At 38.3% G+C, this 19532-nt stretch overlaps 1 protein-coding gene across 1 annotated transcript in view; it reads left to right on the top strand.

Annotated features, from left to right (window-relative positions):
• The window catches only part of DMD (dystrophin), a gene marked incomplete in the record, with an annotated part of 2117027 nt that overhangs the window by 1326805 nt on the left and 770690 nt on the right, over positions 1-19532 (top strand). The window contains 1 exon segment of the mRNA XM_018043695.1: positions 10501-10609. Coding sequence (XP_017899184.1) covers positions 10501-10609 — 109 coding nt within the window.

The following is a 19532-nucleotide window of genomic DNA, read 5'->3' on the forward strand; positions in this document are numbered from 1 at the left end:
AGTTCAGAACTGGGATCTGCCACCTCTTGGGGTCTCTAATTTCTACTGCAGCATTAGTGATGGAAGAGGGGGATTACCTTCCTGAAATGAGAGAGCAGGGGGGTGGTAACTTCCTTGTCTTTCACATCCTTGGAAACCGTTGTGTAGAGTCAGCCCTCTTCTTTCTTTTCTTTTCCCTTCCTTCACCATGTCCTTTTAAATCAGTTCATGGTGGAGCAGCACAGCTTAAATGGAAACTCATCCCTGCTCTGCCATTTACCCCTCGAGTTGGGAAAGGAATCACCATATCAGGTTCATAGTGACCAAAGGGCAAAATTGATTTGGGAGATCAGGAGTGAGGAGAAATAGAATATTCATGTGTAGCTTTTGATAAGGACCATGCATGACCTTGGAAATTCTTGAAGATTAGCTGGGGCATCTGGTTGCCTGAAACACTAGAGGCTCAGAAACTACCTCATCATTAAGGAAAAAAGCACTCTGAAAGCTGACAAACGTTGGAAGAGGAAAAGGGAAAGAAGCTAGGATATAGAGTGGTTTCCTCTTGTGTAATAACAAAATATTAAAGGATGCTATCTAAAGCTGACAAAAAAGAAAAATGAAGACAAAAAATCACAAACAAACAAAAAACTACCTCATCCTTCAAAACCTGGAACCTAGCAATACAAGATACCAAGCTGGGGGAACTGTTTAAATCTCTGCATGGATCAAAAACTTCTTTTTAAAGATTAGGGATGATTTTTCTAAAGAGTGAGCCATTGCTCTGATAGTACATAAATCAACCATGCATTTAACTTTGACTTCATATATCAAAATTTTTTAATTTTACTATTCCTAATTGACTATGCCAAAGCCTTTGACTGTGTGGATCACAAAAAAATGTGGAAAATTCTGAAAGAGATGGGAATACCAGACCACCTGACCTGCCTCTTGAGAAACCTATATGCAAGTTCAGGAAGCAACAGTTAGAACTGGACATGGAACAACAGACTGGTTCCAAGTAGGAAAAGGAGTACATTAAGGCTGTATATTGTCACCCTGCTTATTTAACTTCTATGCAGAGTACATCATGAGAAACGCTGGGCTGGAGGAAGCACAAGCTGGAATCAAGATTGCTGGGAGAAATCTCAATAACCTCAGATATGCAGATGATGCCACCCTTATGGCAGAAAGTGAAGAGGAACTCAAAAGCCTCTTGATGAAAGTGAAAGAGGAGAGTGAGAAAGTTGGCTTAAAGCTCAACATTCAGAAAACGAAGATCATGGCATCTGGTCCCATCACTTCATGGGAAATAGATGGGGAAACAGTGTCAGACTTTATCTTTTTGGGCTCCAAAATGACTGCAGATGGTGATTGCAGCCATGGAATTAAAAGACGCTTACTCCTTGGAAGGAAAGTTATGACCAACCTAGATAACATATTGAAAAGCAGAGACATTACTTTGCCAACAAAGGTCCATCTTGGAAGGAAAGTTATGACCAACCTAGATAGCATATTGAAAAGCAGAGACATTACTTTGCCAACAAAGGTCCATCTAGTCAAGGCTATGGTTTTTCCAGTGGTCATGTATAGATGTGAGAGTTGGACTGTGAAGAAAGCTGAGCACCAAAGAATTGATGCTTTTGAACTGTGGTGTTGAAGACTCTTGAGAGTCCCTTGGACTGCTCTTGAGAGTCCCTTGGACTGCAAGGAGATCCAACCAGTCCATTCTGAAGGAGATCAGTCTTGCGTATTCTTTGGAAGGACTGATGTTAAAGCTGAAACTCCAATACTTTGGCCACCTGATGCGAAGAGTTGACTCATTGGAAAAGACTCTGATGCTGGGAGGGATTGGGGGCAGGAGGAGAAGGGGACGACAGAGGATGAGATGGCTGGATGGCATCACGGACTCGATGGACATGAGTCTGAGTGAACTCTGGGAGTTGATGATGGACAGGGAGGCCTGGCGTGCTGCAGTTCATGGGGTCGCAAAGAGTTGGACACGCTGAGCAACTGAACTGAACTGAACTGAATGCCTTTCCTCCTTAACTTTCAGGTTTTTCACCCTTTAATAGAAGGAGAAAGGGTACAAGTAGCCTGCAATACATTTCCATGAGAAAAGTTTGGTTTTTGTTTTGGGGAGGAGGTACATTTGGAAAATGTATCAATTATAAAGAAGATGGTGATAGTCTTTCAAAGGAAAGTGAAAATCCCTCATGGTGTGTATATAAGATCCAGTATTTAAATGGATAATTAGTATATCCACCAGTTTCAGACATTCTAATTAAGGACACAGCAGAGAATGGTTCTGTTTCTTAGAAAATTGGCTGTCTATTGGCACCTCTACATTCTACATCAGACAGGCTGTCTGCTTACCTCCTACACTAACCTCCCAAGCTGAGTCCTCTTTAAGAGCTTGGCTCATCCCTGTTCAGTTTTATTTATATATATATATATATATATATATATATATATATATATATATATACCCTTCATTTCATCACCTTCTCTAGGGTTTCCTTAATTTTCAAAGATGGTAAAATTTTAGTTTATTTTTCTGTCATCCATAACTGATCAACTTCTTATTTTCTTTGAGAACTTCCTCTTAAAGATCAAACATATATTAGGAGACAGTTCTGCTAATGATATAAATGTAACACTAGATCTGTGATGCAAATTTACTGGGAAAATCTTAAAATAAGATAATTGAAGAAGTAAGTATCTTTGTTTTGCTTTCTATCTCCTCTGTCTCTCTCTCCCCTACAGACACACACGCACACACCCACACCCACACCCACACACACACACACACACACACACACACATACACACACTTTTATTTCATTTGATTTGTACCTTGTTCCTTTACCTTAACTTCAGAAGCTGTTGAAGATTGCTTGGATAAGTTCGATAAATTGTTGAATATTTTGCTTAAGCTATACTTTTGGTAATAATATTTTATGGTAATGCTGTTGGTGGAATCATTTTAATATGTTCCATTTTCACAGAGTAATGAGTAGGTTCCTCAGTAGCCCCGAATTTAGCAGTTCAAAAGCAACGAAGACAACTTCCCTCAGTAGCAACAGTATTTATTACGACAAAGAAAAGCCATTTGTTATTTGACTTAAAATTTTTTTAGTTCTTTAGAACTTAAGCATTTGGATGGCATTCTTTTATATTTGCACTTTCTTTAACTTTAATTTTGGAACACCACTCTTCCTGTTAAAAATTTTAAATGTGTGTACATATTTTGAAATACTTATATCACCTTCCATTATTAGAACTGAGAACATTAATGAAATTTAAAATGTCTTAGTTACTTGGTGAAGTGATAAGATCACACCAGCTGGTTTGCTTCGCTGACTTTTTAAATTATCCAGAAAAATCTTAACATGAATCTAATAATATGTTTTATTACTGCTCTTGAATTTTTTTTTTTAATGTTAAGAGAAAAAAATGAGGTGTTAGGAATTTTCTATATTTGGCCAAAGGGTTCCACCCCAACCTTTAACACAAAAATAATTGCTGTAAACAAATGGTCAAGAGGGCAATTATCATCTTCCAGGCATCATTTCCTCCAATATAAGCTGAAGAATGACAGCATCATTAGTCATTTTCAATTATAGTCAGTCACAACCAGGGATGTTTCATTTTCCCAGCTGTTTTGTTGTTAATTAACTAGATTAAGCTGTTTCTTCCCCCCTCCTGAGTTTGTTCTACTGCCAACATCAACATTTGAAATTTTTAAAAACTCTTTGGGTTTATTTTTTTTTTTTTGCCTGATAATTCAAAATATATCACTCACAACAGATGTTCATCCAAAAATTCATATACAATATAAAAGGTCAAGTGGTGTCTTGTTGGTGAAAATATTGCCCAGTTACATATTATGATTATAACAGTACTTGGATCTTTATAAATCATCTATCAGACTATGGTCTCATTTATATGATGTAATTTTTTTTTGTAACATCAGAATCAATAGCAAGATAACAGGTATGAGTCTATCCCCCAGATGAACAGATCCATTTTGACTGACTCACTTGATAAACACAATTTCCATGTCAATGGTAATAGAAACAGTTCAAGGAAGAATTATAGGGAGTAACAATATTAGAGAGATTCTATAATTTATTAATAGATGAGTATCAGAATTTCATTTTTTAATGCAAATAAGTTTTACAACTGAGTAAAAAGTCTTGACCATGAGAGATTGAATCAGTGCTAATCACTTATGCTTGACTATAAGGAGAACCCCGCTTTCCCAATGAGAAAATAAAATTTATAATAAACTTTTGAGCAATTGATAGAATCATTTAGGAATGTGAATGAGATTGTCAAATGCCTAGTTATATTTAATTTCATAATTGATTAGCACTTCCAATATTTGAAATCTCACATTTTATAAAATAACACACTAATTAAGAATATTGCTTTTGCCACATTTGTATTTTATGAAAAGAGTTCATTCACACACGCAGACACATATGCTCACACACATATATGCCAGAATTCTAGAGCTTACTGTCTTCCTTCGAAGTTATTTGCAATGGCAGTGTTTTAATCCCCAAATGGTGCAGTCAAAGCTCTCTGTCCACAGACAACTAAGAACGTACCTAACAGTTTTTATCTGGAAGATGAAAGGATTAAAGCAGGGCAGAGTTAAGAAAAAGTAACACTGCCTCCTGTTTGTCATTTCTGGGGTGCCATAGTAGCCTTGTCTCTGTCTTACCCTAAACATGGCCTTTGGATGTCCATATCTCTGTATAGTTTATTTTCTGTGGCTGTTTATGTTTACTTGAGACCATCATACCTAGCTAACTGCCGTTTACCAGAAGGCCTGGTTTTTACTTCCTCAATGTTATCGCTGGAATATTTATCCCTAACTTCAGTGCCCATTCCCAAAATATTAGGAGAGACAATCTTTTCATTGTTCTTAGATGTGAGTTATATATCACCCCATTAGAATAACTTATTGTTTAGCTTTTTAAAACTATCCTTAAAACATTTGCTTACAATGACTTTTACCACTAGTAAACATGAAGGTATACCCTAGGAATAATTGTTAATAGTTTATCAATTTTCTTCACTTCCTTTTTGTTTTATTAACCAATTCTGGCAGATAACTTCTATATGCATCCCAAATTCATATCTCTTGAGAGTATTTCAGGGTACTGTGGAACTTTGTTGTTCAAAATAAAACAATTGAAACACAAAAGACATTATAAGCTAATATGAATTGACTCTTTTGTGAGAAAATATTTTGGGGAAGAGTCTCAATTTAGTCTTACTCAGTAGCTCATCCTGGAACTGAACAAGCGTTTTAGAGATCTGAATTTCACCTCTGGTCCTCAGTTGTATTAATTGCATTTATAGACACAGACATGGAAACATAGATGTTTCAGTTATAATATTCACATATATGTCTATGCATATAAAGTCATAGGATGATTCATTTATATAACAGATATTAATATCATGCCAAACATTAACACAAGAGAAAATTACAAGATTTAAAAATTTTGAATATCCCAAACATAAGTAGTTCAGAGTTAAATTCCATTTTATATTTAAAAAGGAAAACTATATTCAGAAATAATTTTTTGTAATTAGTTTTCACTCTTCATAAAGAAATTTCACAGTTTGATATAATTGTCTTAACATTTAATGACTAACTCCAGGGAAATTACACACACACACACACACACACACACACACACACACACACACACAATGGAGAATAATGCTCAGGTACAAATGCCCCCTAGAATGAATTTTATTTTTCCCTTAAAAAAAAATAATCTCAGAGTTTCTCCTTTTTGGTAAAACATGAATCTACTATGACTGTTGAGTTTTGAGCTCTTGTGAGGAAATCCTGGGATCTGCAGTTTTGCTTAGCACATTCAAAGTCTGAAAACTCGGGACACCTAATCAAGAGTAGGACTTGATAACTATTATCCCACTGATTTTATATTTAAAGATGTTGGAATTTAGACATGCATTTGATTCCTTTAAATTTGGCTAAAGATTAACATCATTAGCAAATCATTACCTTTTACATTTTTTTATGGGTACGGCTTAAAGTCTATTATGTGAAGAATGCTCCATTAGTTGCTGCAGCCAAACATTTTTTGCTATCTAAAGGAACTTTACAGCCTAACAGAAAAGATGAGAGAATAAAAAACAAAGGTACAGGCCAGGGAACAAAAAAGGAAAGCAAAACCAAATGAAAAATTATATATATATTATAATATATATTATTTATTATATATAAACATGCAAATTTTTATATAATATAGTATTTATTATATTTATAATAATAAATGTGTTAATTAATTAATATATTTATACCAATAGTCTAAATATAATAATATACATTTATATATAAATAATATATATTTATCCATAATATATAAATAGCCAATTTCAACTCTAAGTACAACAGGTACTAGAAAAGTGGCAAGAGTGTTTTTGTGACCAGCTGAATCAAAATCTACAGCCATTTTATGTGATGTCGTTTGCTAATATTTATGAAAGATTGGTTAACATACACTTCTGAGCTTCTTTGTGGTATCAGACGTTTGTGGTACACTGTGGGCTACTACTTAATATTTTAAATCTCTACATCTGAAATCATATAAATGCCTTATTTACCCATCTGGAAAAAGCAATGGGCAAAATAACATTCTAATAAATGAATAGACCATTCAGAGTTTTATGTGTTAATAAAAGAGAATTGATTATATAAACATGTTATTTTCATGATAACCTAAACCAAATCTTTTAAGCATTGGAATATTTTCATTTTAACTATCTTAATGAAAACTTTTATCGACCATCTTCTGTTTTGCTTCATTAAGCAGTGCATAATAACTAGCCAACAATTTTATAGTACTTTACAGTTCACAGAATTCTTTTCATATAAAAGTTCTCATTTAGTTAATCCAACAAAGCTATGAGTTAGGTGGTAGTATTATATACATGTTTCAAGGATGATATTTGACTGACCTACCTGATTCTGCCGCTGCTGCTGCTAAGTCACTTCAGTCGTATCCGACTCTGTGCAACCCCGTAGACGGCAGCCCACCAGGCTCCTCCGTCCATGGGATTTTCCAGGCAAGAGAACTGATTTTGGTAGTAATCACAAAACCAGTAGTAATGAGTTAGGACTGAAATCCAGGACTTAGGATACTAAAACATAGTGTAATTTAAAACTTTCTTAATTTTCAGGGTCATCATTATAAGCATCAATTATTGTTCTGTTTCATTGTACAGTTACTGATGCTGAAAAAGCTTCTCTGCATGGGTGCCAAACTGAATCTCAGAGACAGAGTTTTGGGTGAAGTAAAAGAGATTACCTTTATTGCTTTGCCAGGCAAAACTGTGTGTCCCTATGTGGGGGAATTGGGTGAGGAGTTTTATAGAAATGGTTCAAGGGCTGAGTTGCTGATAAGGATAAAGGTGTGTACAAGGCTTGCATTTCTTTAATCTGGCCTCAGGGGTCTCCTGATGAGCTTCTGTGGATCTTGAGGTTATCAAACCTTGTCTCTGGAATGAAGAATGCTTCATCAAGTAGTTAACATCTTCAATTTGTTGGAGGTTTTAGTTCTGCAGAAGGGCTCAAAGATATTGTTCTGTGTATCCCTTGAGGTGGAACCAAGAGCCTGCATCGAGGCTGCTCTGCTGTTTCTTGACTGCTCCTCCCTTGTCTTTGCATCCCCTCCCTTCCCTGATTAGCAACTGTTTGAACCTGACCTTTGGAACACAGGGAAAGTCATGGAGGCTGAATGAAGCCTATTTCCTACCAACAAGAAATAAGGGACAGAGAAAGGTTTTTGTGCCCAGGATCCCCACAGTGTCCTGCTCATTGAGACCCAGATGAAATAGTTAATTTTATTTCAGAGGCAGGCTGTTAGATAAATACTTTAAATATTTAAAATCTAACTCAGTGCAGTGAGATGCTTACACCATGAGAAGAAAGTGAAACCTAAGCCAACTGTAGAAACAGCAAATTCCCATCTCTCCTCGCCTACTCACTATGGGGCCATATGCTTGCTGAGTGTAAGAGTGGGCAGATCTCAGCAGTATGTAAATCCATCTCTAATCTCTCTCTTTTCCTCTCTCCCTCTTTGTCTCTCAGCATATACAGGTGACTTCCTATAGGTTATATAATGTATAAGACCATTTGCTGCACCCTTATCCCTTCAATAAGTGATCCAAGATCATGATGTTTTCAGATAGCTACTTTTACATTTATTGTCTCTTCCCTAGTATCTATTGCTATTTGTTGTTGTTGTTGTTATCAACAACTTCTAGTTCCTCTTATTATTCTTTCCCTGTGAACTCACTGCAATTTAGCAGGGGAATCAAAAGACCAAACACACACACACACACACACACACACACACACACACACACACACATATATATATAAATTCACCAGCCTTGGATGATATTTAATTCTCAATGTTTAGCTCTGATATCAGAACAGAAAAATATCTTCCACATTTCATGACTTTCGATGGTAGTTTTCCCTCACTGATCAGAGGCATTTTTGTTGTTGTTGTTTGCTTTTGGATTCAAGGCTTATGTTTTAATAAATAAAAAGAAATAATATTCATTGGTGTGATAGTAAATGTTTAACCGCATGTAATCTGGGAGAAGAAATTAAAAGCCCTGACTTGACATGAAGTCAGACAGAATAAATAACCTTAAGAGCACAGATGATAGTTAAAATAGGAAGTGATAACTTTTTACCATTTATTTTAGTATTTATTCCCTTTGCAGCTTTGCTTAAGTGGGGTTTTTCAAGAAAATTAAGTCCTATAGAAAATGATTTAAGACCTATTTTCTTATTTTTATCAAGGATGATACATATCTACTCCATTGAGGATGGCTAGGTAATTCATTGCTTATAATGGATGCCTTTGGCTCTGGTCCTAGACAATCAACATCAGCATCAACCGGAAAATAGTTAGAAGTGTCGTTTCTTGGGCCCCACCCAAGATCTGTTGAATCTAGAACTCTGAGGTTGAAAGCCAACTGCTGCTACTGCTGTTAAGTCACTTCAGTCGTGTCCGACTCTGTGCGACCCCATAGACGGCAGCCCACCAGGCTCCCCCGCCCCTGGGATTCTCCAGGCAAGAACACTGGAGTGGGTTGCCACTTCCTTCTCCAATGCATGAAAGGAAAAGTGAAAGTGAAGTCGTTCAGTCATGTCTGACTCTTAGCGACCCCATGGACTGCAGCCTACCAGGCTCTTCCGTCCATCAGTATCTCCAGGCAAGAGTAACCGGAGTGGGTTGCCATTGCCTTCTCCATGAAAGCCAGCAGTCAGTGGTTTACCAAGTATTCCAGGTGATTCTGATGGCCCCAACATATGAGAACCACTGCTCCAAAGTATTATGATAAATTATTTTATCCTCCCAATCTATTGAGAAAGTTTGACCTGGGGCCTTTGAGTCCTCTGCTTCCAGCCAGTAGAAAGGGAAAGAATGGATGGAGAAACCTCACTCAATTTTTATAAGGATCAGCCCAGAACTGACAGATATTACCTCTCCTCACATTCTATTGGCAGTAAGTTATCTTATGATTATCCAGTGTTACACTGGAAGTGGCTTGGGTCTGCTCCTGAGGACCTATTAGCAAATTTTCAGGCACTTTGTGAGCTACTTGATGTTCTTTTGGTAACTAAAATTGGCTATAGTTGGACAATCTACACCACAGAAATTAGAAACACTAAAATCAATTTGTTTCTTTGTTTTCCCCAGAGAGCCACTTGTTAACATATACACGTCACTGACCATATACGGGCTTGGCTGACCCTACTGCAGCTAAAATGACCCTCAAAATGGTCCTGCTTTGAACCAAATTGGCTGAGCCTTTATACTCTCACCTTGATCAGTCTTTGAATAAGGGCTGCCCTGGGAATGGCAAGTCCTTAGGCAAGGCAGATCACTACAGCAGAGACAGTCCCAGAAGGAACTGACACCTGACACCTGAAGGATATCTACTGACATCTTCTTCTCCATTTGGGACAAGAGTCCTTCCCTAAAGTGGACTCAGAGGCTTATCCCCATGTGTACCTCAGCCCCTCCTTCCAAGTATTGCTAATAGGATTGATCTGGGGTGAGCCAGGGCAGTAAGATAATTTTAATGTCCTCTGGAAAATTCTGGTATACAGCCACACTAGATACTATTTAAAACAGTCAAGCCAATTGCTGAGATGACATTTTTTATTTGTTTTGCTTTCAATAATGTTTGCACTCTGTTTGTCCTTTCAATGAAATTGTGCCTGGAGCAAGAGCCTGTATGCAGCAAACAATCAATAAAAATTTGTAGTGAGGTTGGTTGAAGTATTTAATTAAAATACCTCTGAAAGGAATTCCACCCAGAAAAGTTAATTTAGAAGTAAAATATGATAGAAATACAATAATGTATTCACAAAATAAATTAATAACTCGGTGAATTAAGTTACTGCAAGATGTTAATCGAATAAATAACATGCATGCTTTTCTATTAAAGAGGAAGTTAGAAGATCTGAGCTCGGAGTGGAAGGCGGTAACCCACTTACTTCAAGAGCTGAAGGCAAAGTGGCCTGTCCCAGCCCCTGGACTGACAGCAATTGGAGCACGTAAGTATGCTGGATCGCATCCTCTGTGGCTTTGGACATTTGCTCGAAAGCACAACAGTGAGATGCTCCCTGGGTTAAAGGGAAAATGGGTTGCAATGCTGAAAATAGGAATAAACTTGGGTTATTTACAATGCAAAATGTCTTAGAGCTTAGGTTCCTTGGAAAGAGATTGACTGAACATATGGAGTCACCAAAGTATATAGGGGTGTGCTCTCCAGAAATGTACCTACAGTGAAGAAAGACCCATAGCAGAGATAGCAGAAGGGGCTGGGGAGCTGCAGGGTGATTTGACTGCAAGAGAGGCCTCAGCCCACTCCACAGGAGCCTTAGGGCTGAGTAGGTTGTCCAGAGCCCTCCTGAATTGCAAGAATAGAGCTTGGCCTTTGTATTCCTGAACCAGCCAGCCTTTGCCCAGAGGCTGCCCACTGAAAGGAAAAGGGAGATCTTAGAAGAGTCTTCTGGGGCCAAAGGCAATTCTCAGTAAGGAATACTATCAGTGCTTCTAGTCGGACAAATGGGTGTGTTTGTTCCTGAAGAGGGAATCAGAGTAGAGCTTCCAAGACTAAATATGTAAGGACTCCATCTCAATGAATCCTATATCCTATAGATAATCTTATTCAAATATGCCTACACAGGGACTTCCCTGGCAGTCCAATGGTTAAGACTCTGTGCTTCCACTGCAGAGGGCACAGGTTCAATCCCTGGTCAGGGAACTAAGATCCTGCAAGTCATGCAGTGTTACCAAACATATAAAAACTCCCCAAACCACAGAAATGCACACAGTCCCCCTAGCACTTCCCTCTATTCCATCTGAAGACAATCTTAAGAGCTCTTCCATTTTTAGTTAAAGAAAAAGGAAAATGGACCATGACTACAAGTAGACTTGGGGGAAGAATGTTTCTTCATTTAGCTATAGTTTTAACTTTTGTTTTTACTGCATATTTTCAGTCTATTCTTTTTCATCTTCTATTCATTTCTTAGTAGAAGGTATGCATGAAATCTCATGGCAATGTTAAGGCTGGCTTTGAGTCCCATGGGCAAGGAGCCAAAAAACTTTTCTGCTATACCAATTCTAAAATTAGATAGAACTAAAAAATATCTTTTTTTCTGTTCTTGTTTTTTGCTTCCTTTTTTTTTCCTTTTCTACTTTTCAAAGATCAGATATTTGCAGTATTTAACTATGGTTCTTCAAGTAAAGTTGATTTTTATTTCATATCAATTAGAAATATACCACAATGGAAAGATCACCCAAGGTAGCACAATGATAATTCAGTAGAAGGCATAAACAGCGCTTAGGTTAAAAGATGCTTTACACTCTGGGAACAGTGCGTCTTGTGTGCCCCTGGGGTTTCTAAGAAGACATCAGAGTTAAATTTGATATCAGATATTTTAAAAAGATGTGTGAGCATTCTTTCTTCTTCCTTTGTTTTGGTCAATCTGGGACACTAAAATTGCTCTATCAGTGTTTATATTCAATTAATTATATCAGGTTTATTTCTTCTTATGACCTGTAATTTTTGGTTCCCTCAGCACACATGCATAGTTTGTCCCTATATAATCGTTTATTGGTATTTTTTCTCTAGCTTTCTCCTGATATTCAGTCTCAGATTCTCTAACTCTGTAAAGAAATTGGGTTCCAATAATTTGTTTCTATTGAACTCTGATATAATTATGGGTTTATGCTCCTATTAAAGCTACTTTCACATGGTTGGAAGTTTTGAAAGGCAGGGCACAGAAATCTACTTAACCTGTAAAGTTCTTAGATGCGACTATAACAGTTCTGTTGGAAAACAGATTCAAAGTTCCCGTTTCAGTTTCCAGAAACATATTTAATTCATCTACTTCATATCTATTGAGTAACTTCTGTGTATTGAACATTATACTAGGTGCTGAGAATGCAGCATGGAGTAAGTTAAGTTCCCTCCCCTCATGAAACCCTTCTAGTTGACCTTTGAACAACATGAGTTTGAACTATGCAGGTGCACTTATGTGCAGAATTTTTTCAATAATAAATATTCCGGTACTACATGATCCATGGTGGGTTGAATCTGTGCATGCGAAGGAGCTGCCTAAATGGCAGAAACATGAATACACAGAGCAGACTGGATTTTCAACTATGCAGTAAGTCAGCCCTAACCTCAGTGTTAATCAGGGTTCAGCTGTACTCTGATTGGAAGAGAAACAGGATGAGCAAATAAAGAAAACAGATACTGTCTCAATATTGTTCAGAATTACAGAGTTTAGTCCACAGATTGATATCAAATGGGCACTTATTAAAGATGTAGAATGCCAGGCCCTACTCCAGACCCAGTGCATCAGAATCTATATTTTAATAAGATCCCTAGGTTAATTCATTTGCACATTGAATTTTGAGAAGTACAGTTATGGAGAACAGGAAAGCAGAATAAGAGGGAGTAAGCAGGAAAGAAGGCATGATTGCCTGAAGTTGGGTCATTGAATCTTTTCTATTAAGCAAATACTTGAGAAAGCTGTTGGAAGTGAGGAAGTAAGCAAGGTACACATCCAGGAGAGAGCGTTCCAGTCAAAGATAGAACCAAAAAACAGAGGTAATGAGGGTACTGCAAGCACAGCGGGTTGACCTCCCAACAGAACAAGGGATGCTGACCTCTTTTGTGTATTAGTAGCCAATTTTTATAGGCTCAAGACAAAGAAAATTCCTGCTGGAAGGGTGGAATTAGGTGAGTGATTAGGGTGGGTATTTTTACCTAATATGGGGTCAGGGAGCTGGCCAGTTTAGGTGGGGCGAGGGGTCTCGTGGCAGTGATTGCTATGGGGCTCAGTCAGTTCTGGAGATGACCTTTGTATGGGGCTCCATATCTGTGGCCTTGGTATAGGGCTCCACAGAAAGTGAAAGTGTTAATTGTTCAGTCATGTCCAACTCTTTGCAGCCTCATAGACTGTAGCCCACCAGGCCGCTCTGTCCATGGAATTCTCCAGGCAAGAATACTGGAGTGGGTTGCCATGCCCTCCTCCAGGGGATCTTCCCAACCTAGGGATCAAACCCAGGTTTCCTGCATTGCAGGCAGATTCTTTACCATCTAAGCCACCAGGAAAGCTCACTTTCTATTAATCAGAAAGCCAGCAATCTGGGGAGACAGAGAACTCATGTCCCCAAAAAGCAATTCTGACAATACTGCTCGGTCATGACAGTTTTAAGGGAAAAGGGGAAATAATCTCAGTTAATCATTGGAATAGGATGTCAGAGTCCTTGCCATCCTTTACTACGTGCAGGCTTGGTGACGTCTTGTGGTCTTTGTTTAGGTATTTTCTTGTTCACACAGTTTGTTCACATGGGTTTTTTCCATGAGGTTACTGAAGGCAAAGCTAGAGAAGAGACCTGGTCATCTGTTAATTACTTATTCTTCATTTCTACTTCTTTGATCTATGGAAGGAACCAACAAGTTAGGCAAGGTATTGTATGATCAAAAGATGTGAATGATGTGCTCAGGCCAGTGATGTTTAGAACTTGGAGGTGCCTGGTTTAAAGTTAGTGAGAAGACATGAGGAGACTCCTGCAGACAGCTCTTTTCTGCCAAAAGCTGCTTATAAAATCAAACATTCCTTTTTCCTTAATGTGGTAGTTTAAGCATCAGAATTAAGAATTGTTTAAATTTCTGAAAGTCAGGAATATAACCTGAAATAAGTACAATATAAAAAGGGAAAGTGTAATTTGTAATACAGTTCTGTTATCTGATTATTGTTGCATGTACTATATTGTAACACAATATGATTTATCATTCATCATTGTAAATTTTTTTTCCATTGCGCTCCTACTATTATTCTAGCTGCTTTTGTATATATGCCCTTTTCATCAAAATAATTGCCAAGTATATATGGTTATACACAGTATTTTTAAGGTAAGGATCACAAGGCTCGGAAGGGAAATAGATGAAGGCCACACAGATGGAAAGAAACAGAGCCAGGTTTATAATCCAAGTGTGTCAGGCTCCAAAGCCTGTGTTGTTGTTGTTGTTGTTGTTGTTGTTGTTTTGCTGTGCTTTGTACTATCTCTCTGTCCAAAAACCTAATGGAAATTCTAGATAGGAAGGCAGTTAGCCCACAGTTAATGCTATTTAACTCAGTCTTAAGATGTATGAGGAGTAAAAGTGAGAAATGTTTTTCTGTCTTCTCTAATTAAGAAGAAATCAGTTTATTGTATTTGAATTTCTTAGAATCATAGAACTCCGAGCCTAGAATAATCATTGGAAGTACCTAGTTGAATGTATTTCTTCTATATGTGTGGAAATGGAGGCCCAGGGACCTTTTTAAAAACACTAAACCAAGCTCCTTTATGATTTAATCTATGTAACATGATGAGGTGGTCCTGCCTGAGTTATATAAATTGTTTCAGGTTGCAAGACAAAGAGAACACTGGAAAGAAAAAAAATAAAAAACCTTTTCGCAGCTGTTGCTTAGATACCTAAGTGTATCATTTTTCTTATTTAGTTGTTATGTTGTGTCCACCTCTTTTCAACCCCTTAGACTGTAGCCTGCCAGGCTCCTCTGTCCATGGGATTTCCCTGGCCAGAATACTGGAGTGGGTTGCCATTCCCTTCTCCAGGAGATCTTCCTAACCCAGGGGTCACACCCATGTCCCCTGCTTGGCATGCATTCTTTACTTCAGTTTTCTATTTCTGCATTAAAACACTCTAAATGTAATGGCTTTAAACAAGGGTTATTTACTTGCTTGTGATTTTGTGGGTCGGCAGTTGGGCTGTGTTTCGCTTATTAGGTGTTCTAAACATCTTGCTAGGGGCCATTCTTATACATGCAGTTATTTGGAAACTCAACAGAAGCTAGATTGATTCCCTCAGATATCTGACAGCTGGCTGTTGGCTGGAGAACCTTGGCTCTTCACAACCCTATCATCCTCCCATAGGCTGGACTGGGTTCATTATATGGTGTTCTCAGGGCAGTGTTTTGAGAGGATGAGAGTAAAAGCTACAAGATGTCTTGACACCTAGACTCTGTCATTAAGACAACATCATTTCTGCTACATTCTGTTCATTGAGGCAAGTTTTCAGTCCAGCCAAGGCTCAAGGGGTGGAGAAATAGACTTCACCTTTTGAAGAGAGAGCTGTGATGTCACTGCCAATGGATGTGCATACAGGGAAGGGATGGCTTTATTGTGGCCATCTTAACACCCAAACCACTATACTGAGAAAAAGGGAAGAAAGCGGAGATGAAAGCATTGGCGTATGTGCAGAGTCGTACGTCAGTGACTCTCAGACTATACTGTACATTAGAATCACCCATTTCTTACTAAAGCACAGATTGTGGGGCTTCAGTCTGGAGGTCCTGATTCAGTAGATATAGGGTAATGCTTGAGAATTTGCATCTCTAAAAAGTCTCCACATTGCACTGATGCTGCTGGTCTTGAGACAGCACTTTAAGAACTATTGCCATAGGTCTATGATCAATGAGAAAGGAGTTCATCCCTGCTTCCTGCCTGCAAAGTAGCATGGAACTTGAGTGAGAGCCAGTGCTTTGGATGCCAAAGGGAACTCCAGTTGTTCCAGCACCAACCTCACCCAGAACTTTGGAGCTTGGAAGTTCAAGGAGGTGTATAGCATGCTAAGCCTTAGCAGTACTTGCCTAGCAGAGCAGCTTAGACCTACCTGTGGGTGGAACAGCCATGCTTATATGCAGCTCCCCTCAAGACTTGTAAACAATTAGGTAGGCAAGACTTTGTATGGGCCTGAAGGCCTGCTTGGCAGATGGAGGCAAAGAGCTGACAGATCGAGTTGTAAATGTCAATGTAAATCCTTTCTTACCCACAAGCTGCTGGGTCTGGGAACATTCACATTCCACTATACCCGATTTAGCATTTCTGAAAGAAATTGCATATAGAACATGCTTTATGTCAAGATTCCAAATCAGGATATTGGAGTTCTTCAGGTTTCCCAGGGTAATAACTGGGAATGAATGACCATTGTATAAATAGACTCATAGAAGTGCCAGTTAATAGAGGTTTCTGGTTGATTAAACACTGGTAAAGCCATCTCTTCCTGTAATTAATTTTGGAGAGAGCCATTCTCAAGTGTAATTAGGCAAGTGCTGTATTGGAGGTCAAGAAGCCTAAATTCTAATCTCAGTTGTGCTACCAACTAGATAAGGGATCGATGCACTCTCTTTGTAGAGAGTCAGTAAGTATTTTCAGCTTTGTAGGTCTTGGTATCAACTTTGTCACTGTATACTAGAAGCAGCCACTGTATACTAAAGTTGCCTGTAAATCAACAGACATGGCTATGTTCTATTAACAGGTTATTTACAAAAACCAGATAAGGGCAGATGGGTCAAATTGGGCCCTTAATGGCCTACCCATGTCCCCTCAGCACTTGTCCTTCTGGTAAACCCTCAGGCTTCTGAAGGCAAGTACCTATCACTCTGCCCAGGCACTTTCTCTTGCCATAGGAGAAGCTCACTCACTTGTAGAGGATGTGCTAGAACAGTACTCAACCACTGATGGAGAGGAGTTGACAGATAAATAGCACAGCCTCTTCATTCCTTGGGTAGGACAACTCCAGGGCTGAACACCAGAGGTCTTTAGTGAGTTGAACCATAGTTGGCTACACTGATGACCTGTTTTATTAGCATGCCCTATAGAGACTTCCTTCCCATTCCTATTCATCTCCTTATTCTTCCATCACAGCTTCCTGGTGTCATCTGCCGATTAAAGTTGTGTTATTGTTGTTTAGTTGCTAAGTCCTGTCTGACTCTTTTGCGACCCCATTGATGGTAGCCCATGAGGCTCCTCTGTCCATGGAATTTCCCAGGCAAGAATACTGGAGTAGGTTGCCATTTGCTCCTCCAGGGATCTTCCCAATCCAGGGATCAAACATGCAACTCCTGCTTGGCAGGCGGATTCTTTACCACTGAGCCACCAGGGAAAACCACCAATTAAAAGCTATTTGTATGGCAACCCACTACAGTATTCTTGCCTGGAAAATTCCGACAGAGGAGCCCGGGGGGCTATACCCCAAGAGGTTGCAAAGAGTCAGACATGACTGAGTAACTAACATACACACACACTCAAGTCCTCATTTTATAGTCTACTTCTGAATGAACCAAAATTAATACAAAGAGGCTTATAATTAGTGCCATGGTTGTACTTTTTACATGACTTTTGTTGTGATTCTCATTCTGTAGATGAGAAAACCAAGCAACAGAAGAGTTTGTCCAAAGTTACAAAGCTAGTAAGTGGCAGAGTGGGTATTTGAAGATACATCTCTGTAGAAAGCTTATGTTATTAATCAGAACGGTGTATTTCAAGCAGTGATTTATTGATCATCTAAAGTTTTGAAGGCTGTGCTTAAATATCAAACACATATAACATTATTTCTACATTTATGATTTGCACTTCACTTGCCCCTCTAGAGTTCAATAAAGCAACGCAAGGCTAGTTCAGTTATCTTTTAAGTATCTAGGCAATTTGATAAAAACATGTGGTTAATTGGGACTTAAATATAATCTTAGAATACTGTTTATTTGATTTAAATTCTGAGAAAAAAAATTCATTTATTAAGAAAATGACCTTTGTCTGCAGTGATCATGAGAGAAGGAGGGAAGGAAGCTGTCAATTAGTTCTCACATTCTTACTCCTCTTTTGGGTTCTCATCCTTCTCAGAAACACAAAGAAGATTGCCACCCAGAGCCTTTCCAGTTTTGGCTGGGCTTCCAACTGTTAGTTCTGCCTCAGCTGAACCTTTTGGATAAGGCTCATCAGTTTCAGCCAAGTCTTTCTCTATTTCATTAACAGATGACTGTTTTATTGAAAACACTTAGAACAAGGCTATACCATCCTTGGTTTTAGAATTAAAACCTCTAAACCTTAAAAAAAAAAAACCTCCCTGAAAGTCTAAAACCCTAGGAATATGATTTTATACCAGAAAATAGGAGGTCCCCTAATCAATTATGATAACAGGATAAGAAATGAATTTTTGACCCTTCCCTAGAGATTTCAAAGCCCTGAGCAACTACAGAGACCCTCCAGCTCTTGGCAGGAATAAACTAATTAATTAATTAAATCTTATTTTTATATATCAGTGAGGTGAGGATGCTTGAAATATAATGAGATAGAAAGGAAAGTGACAACAGTAAAGCCTGACTGAGGAGTCCCCAGTGCTGCTTACACTGATGAGAATGAAGTCTTCAGATGTAGGCAAGGGGAGTCTTTGGTTCCAGGCCAGGTTCTTCAACAAAGTTCCCTGGTTCACAGGGAGGATATAACAGTGGTGTCCTTGTTAATATCCAAGACAGTGATTGATTGTGAAAACCGGAGTATTTAGATGTTAATTATCCATTTTTGTGATGATGAAGTTCCCTTTGTTCTTTCTCTCTTAACCTTTTGGCAGTTTTATGGCTTGGTTACCATCTCCGGTTAGGGCTGAGCTTTGGGGTCTGCACTGGCAAAGGAAGAAAAGCTCTCATCTATCATTTCTAATGCTTGTTGGCAGCATTCCTGGAAGTCTCTGTGTGTTGGGGGTGGGGTGTGTAGGAGAAGGAGGAGAATAACATCAGTGGTTGAATAAAGTATTCTGATCATTGGGGATTTTTCAGTTACTCATATCCTGCATTTTTATAGAAATAAAGGGCTTATTACAGTAAAATTACCATAGCGTTCTTTTATTATTTAACATCTTCCCAAAAAGGACCTTTGCTGGAAATCATTATAGAATATACTGTAATGTTGTATTTCTTCTCAAGCTATTATCAAGGAGAAATTAGGACTCTTTAAACATATTCAGGAGAGAGTAGGCACCCCACAGTCCACAAAAGTTAGGCTTCTCCCTGTATTCCTAATATTTTCCAAAATTTCACTGAATCATTTTGAAACCAAATATAACTTAACCCTCAAAGAAAGATTTCAAATGGAAGAAACTGTAATAGTTTGCACTTAAAC

This window comes from Capra hircus (genome assembly GCF_001704415.2).
Source record: "Capra hircus breed San Clemente chromosome X unlocalized genomic scaffold, ASM170441v1, whole genome shotgun sequence".
Classification (NCBI taxonomy): domain Eukaryota; kingdom Metazoa; phylum Chordata; class Mammalia; order Artiodactyla; family Bovidae; genus Capra; species Capra hircus.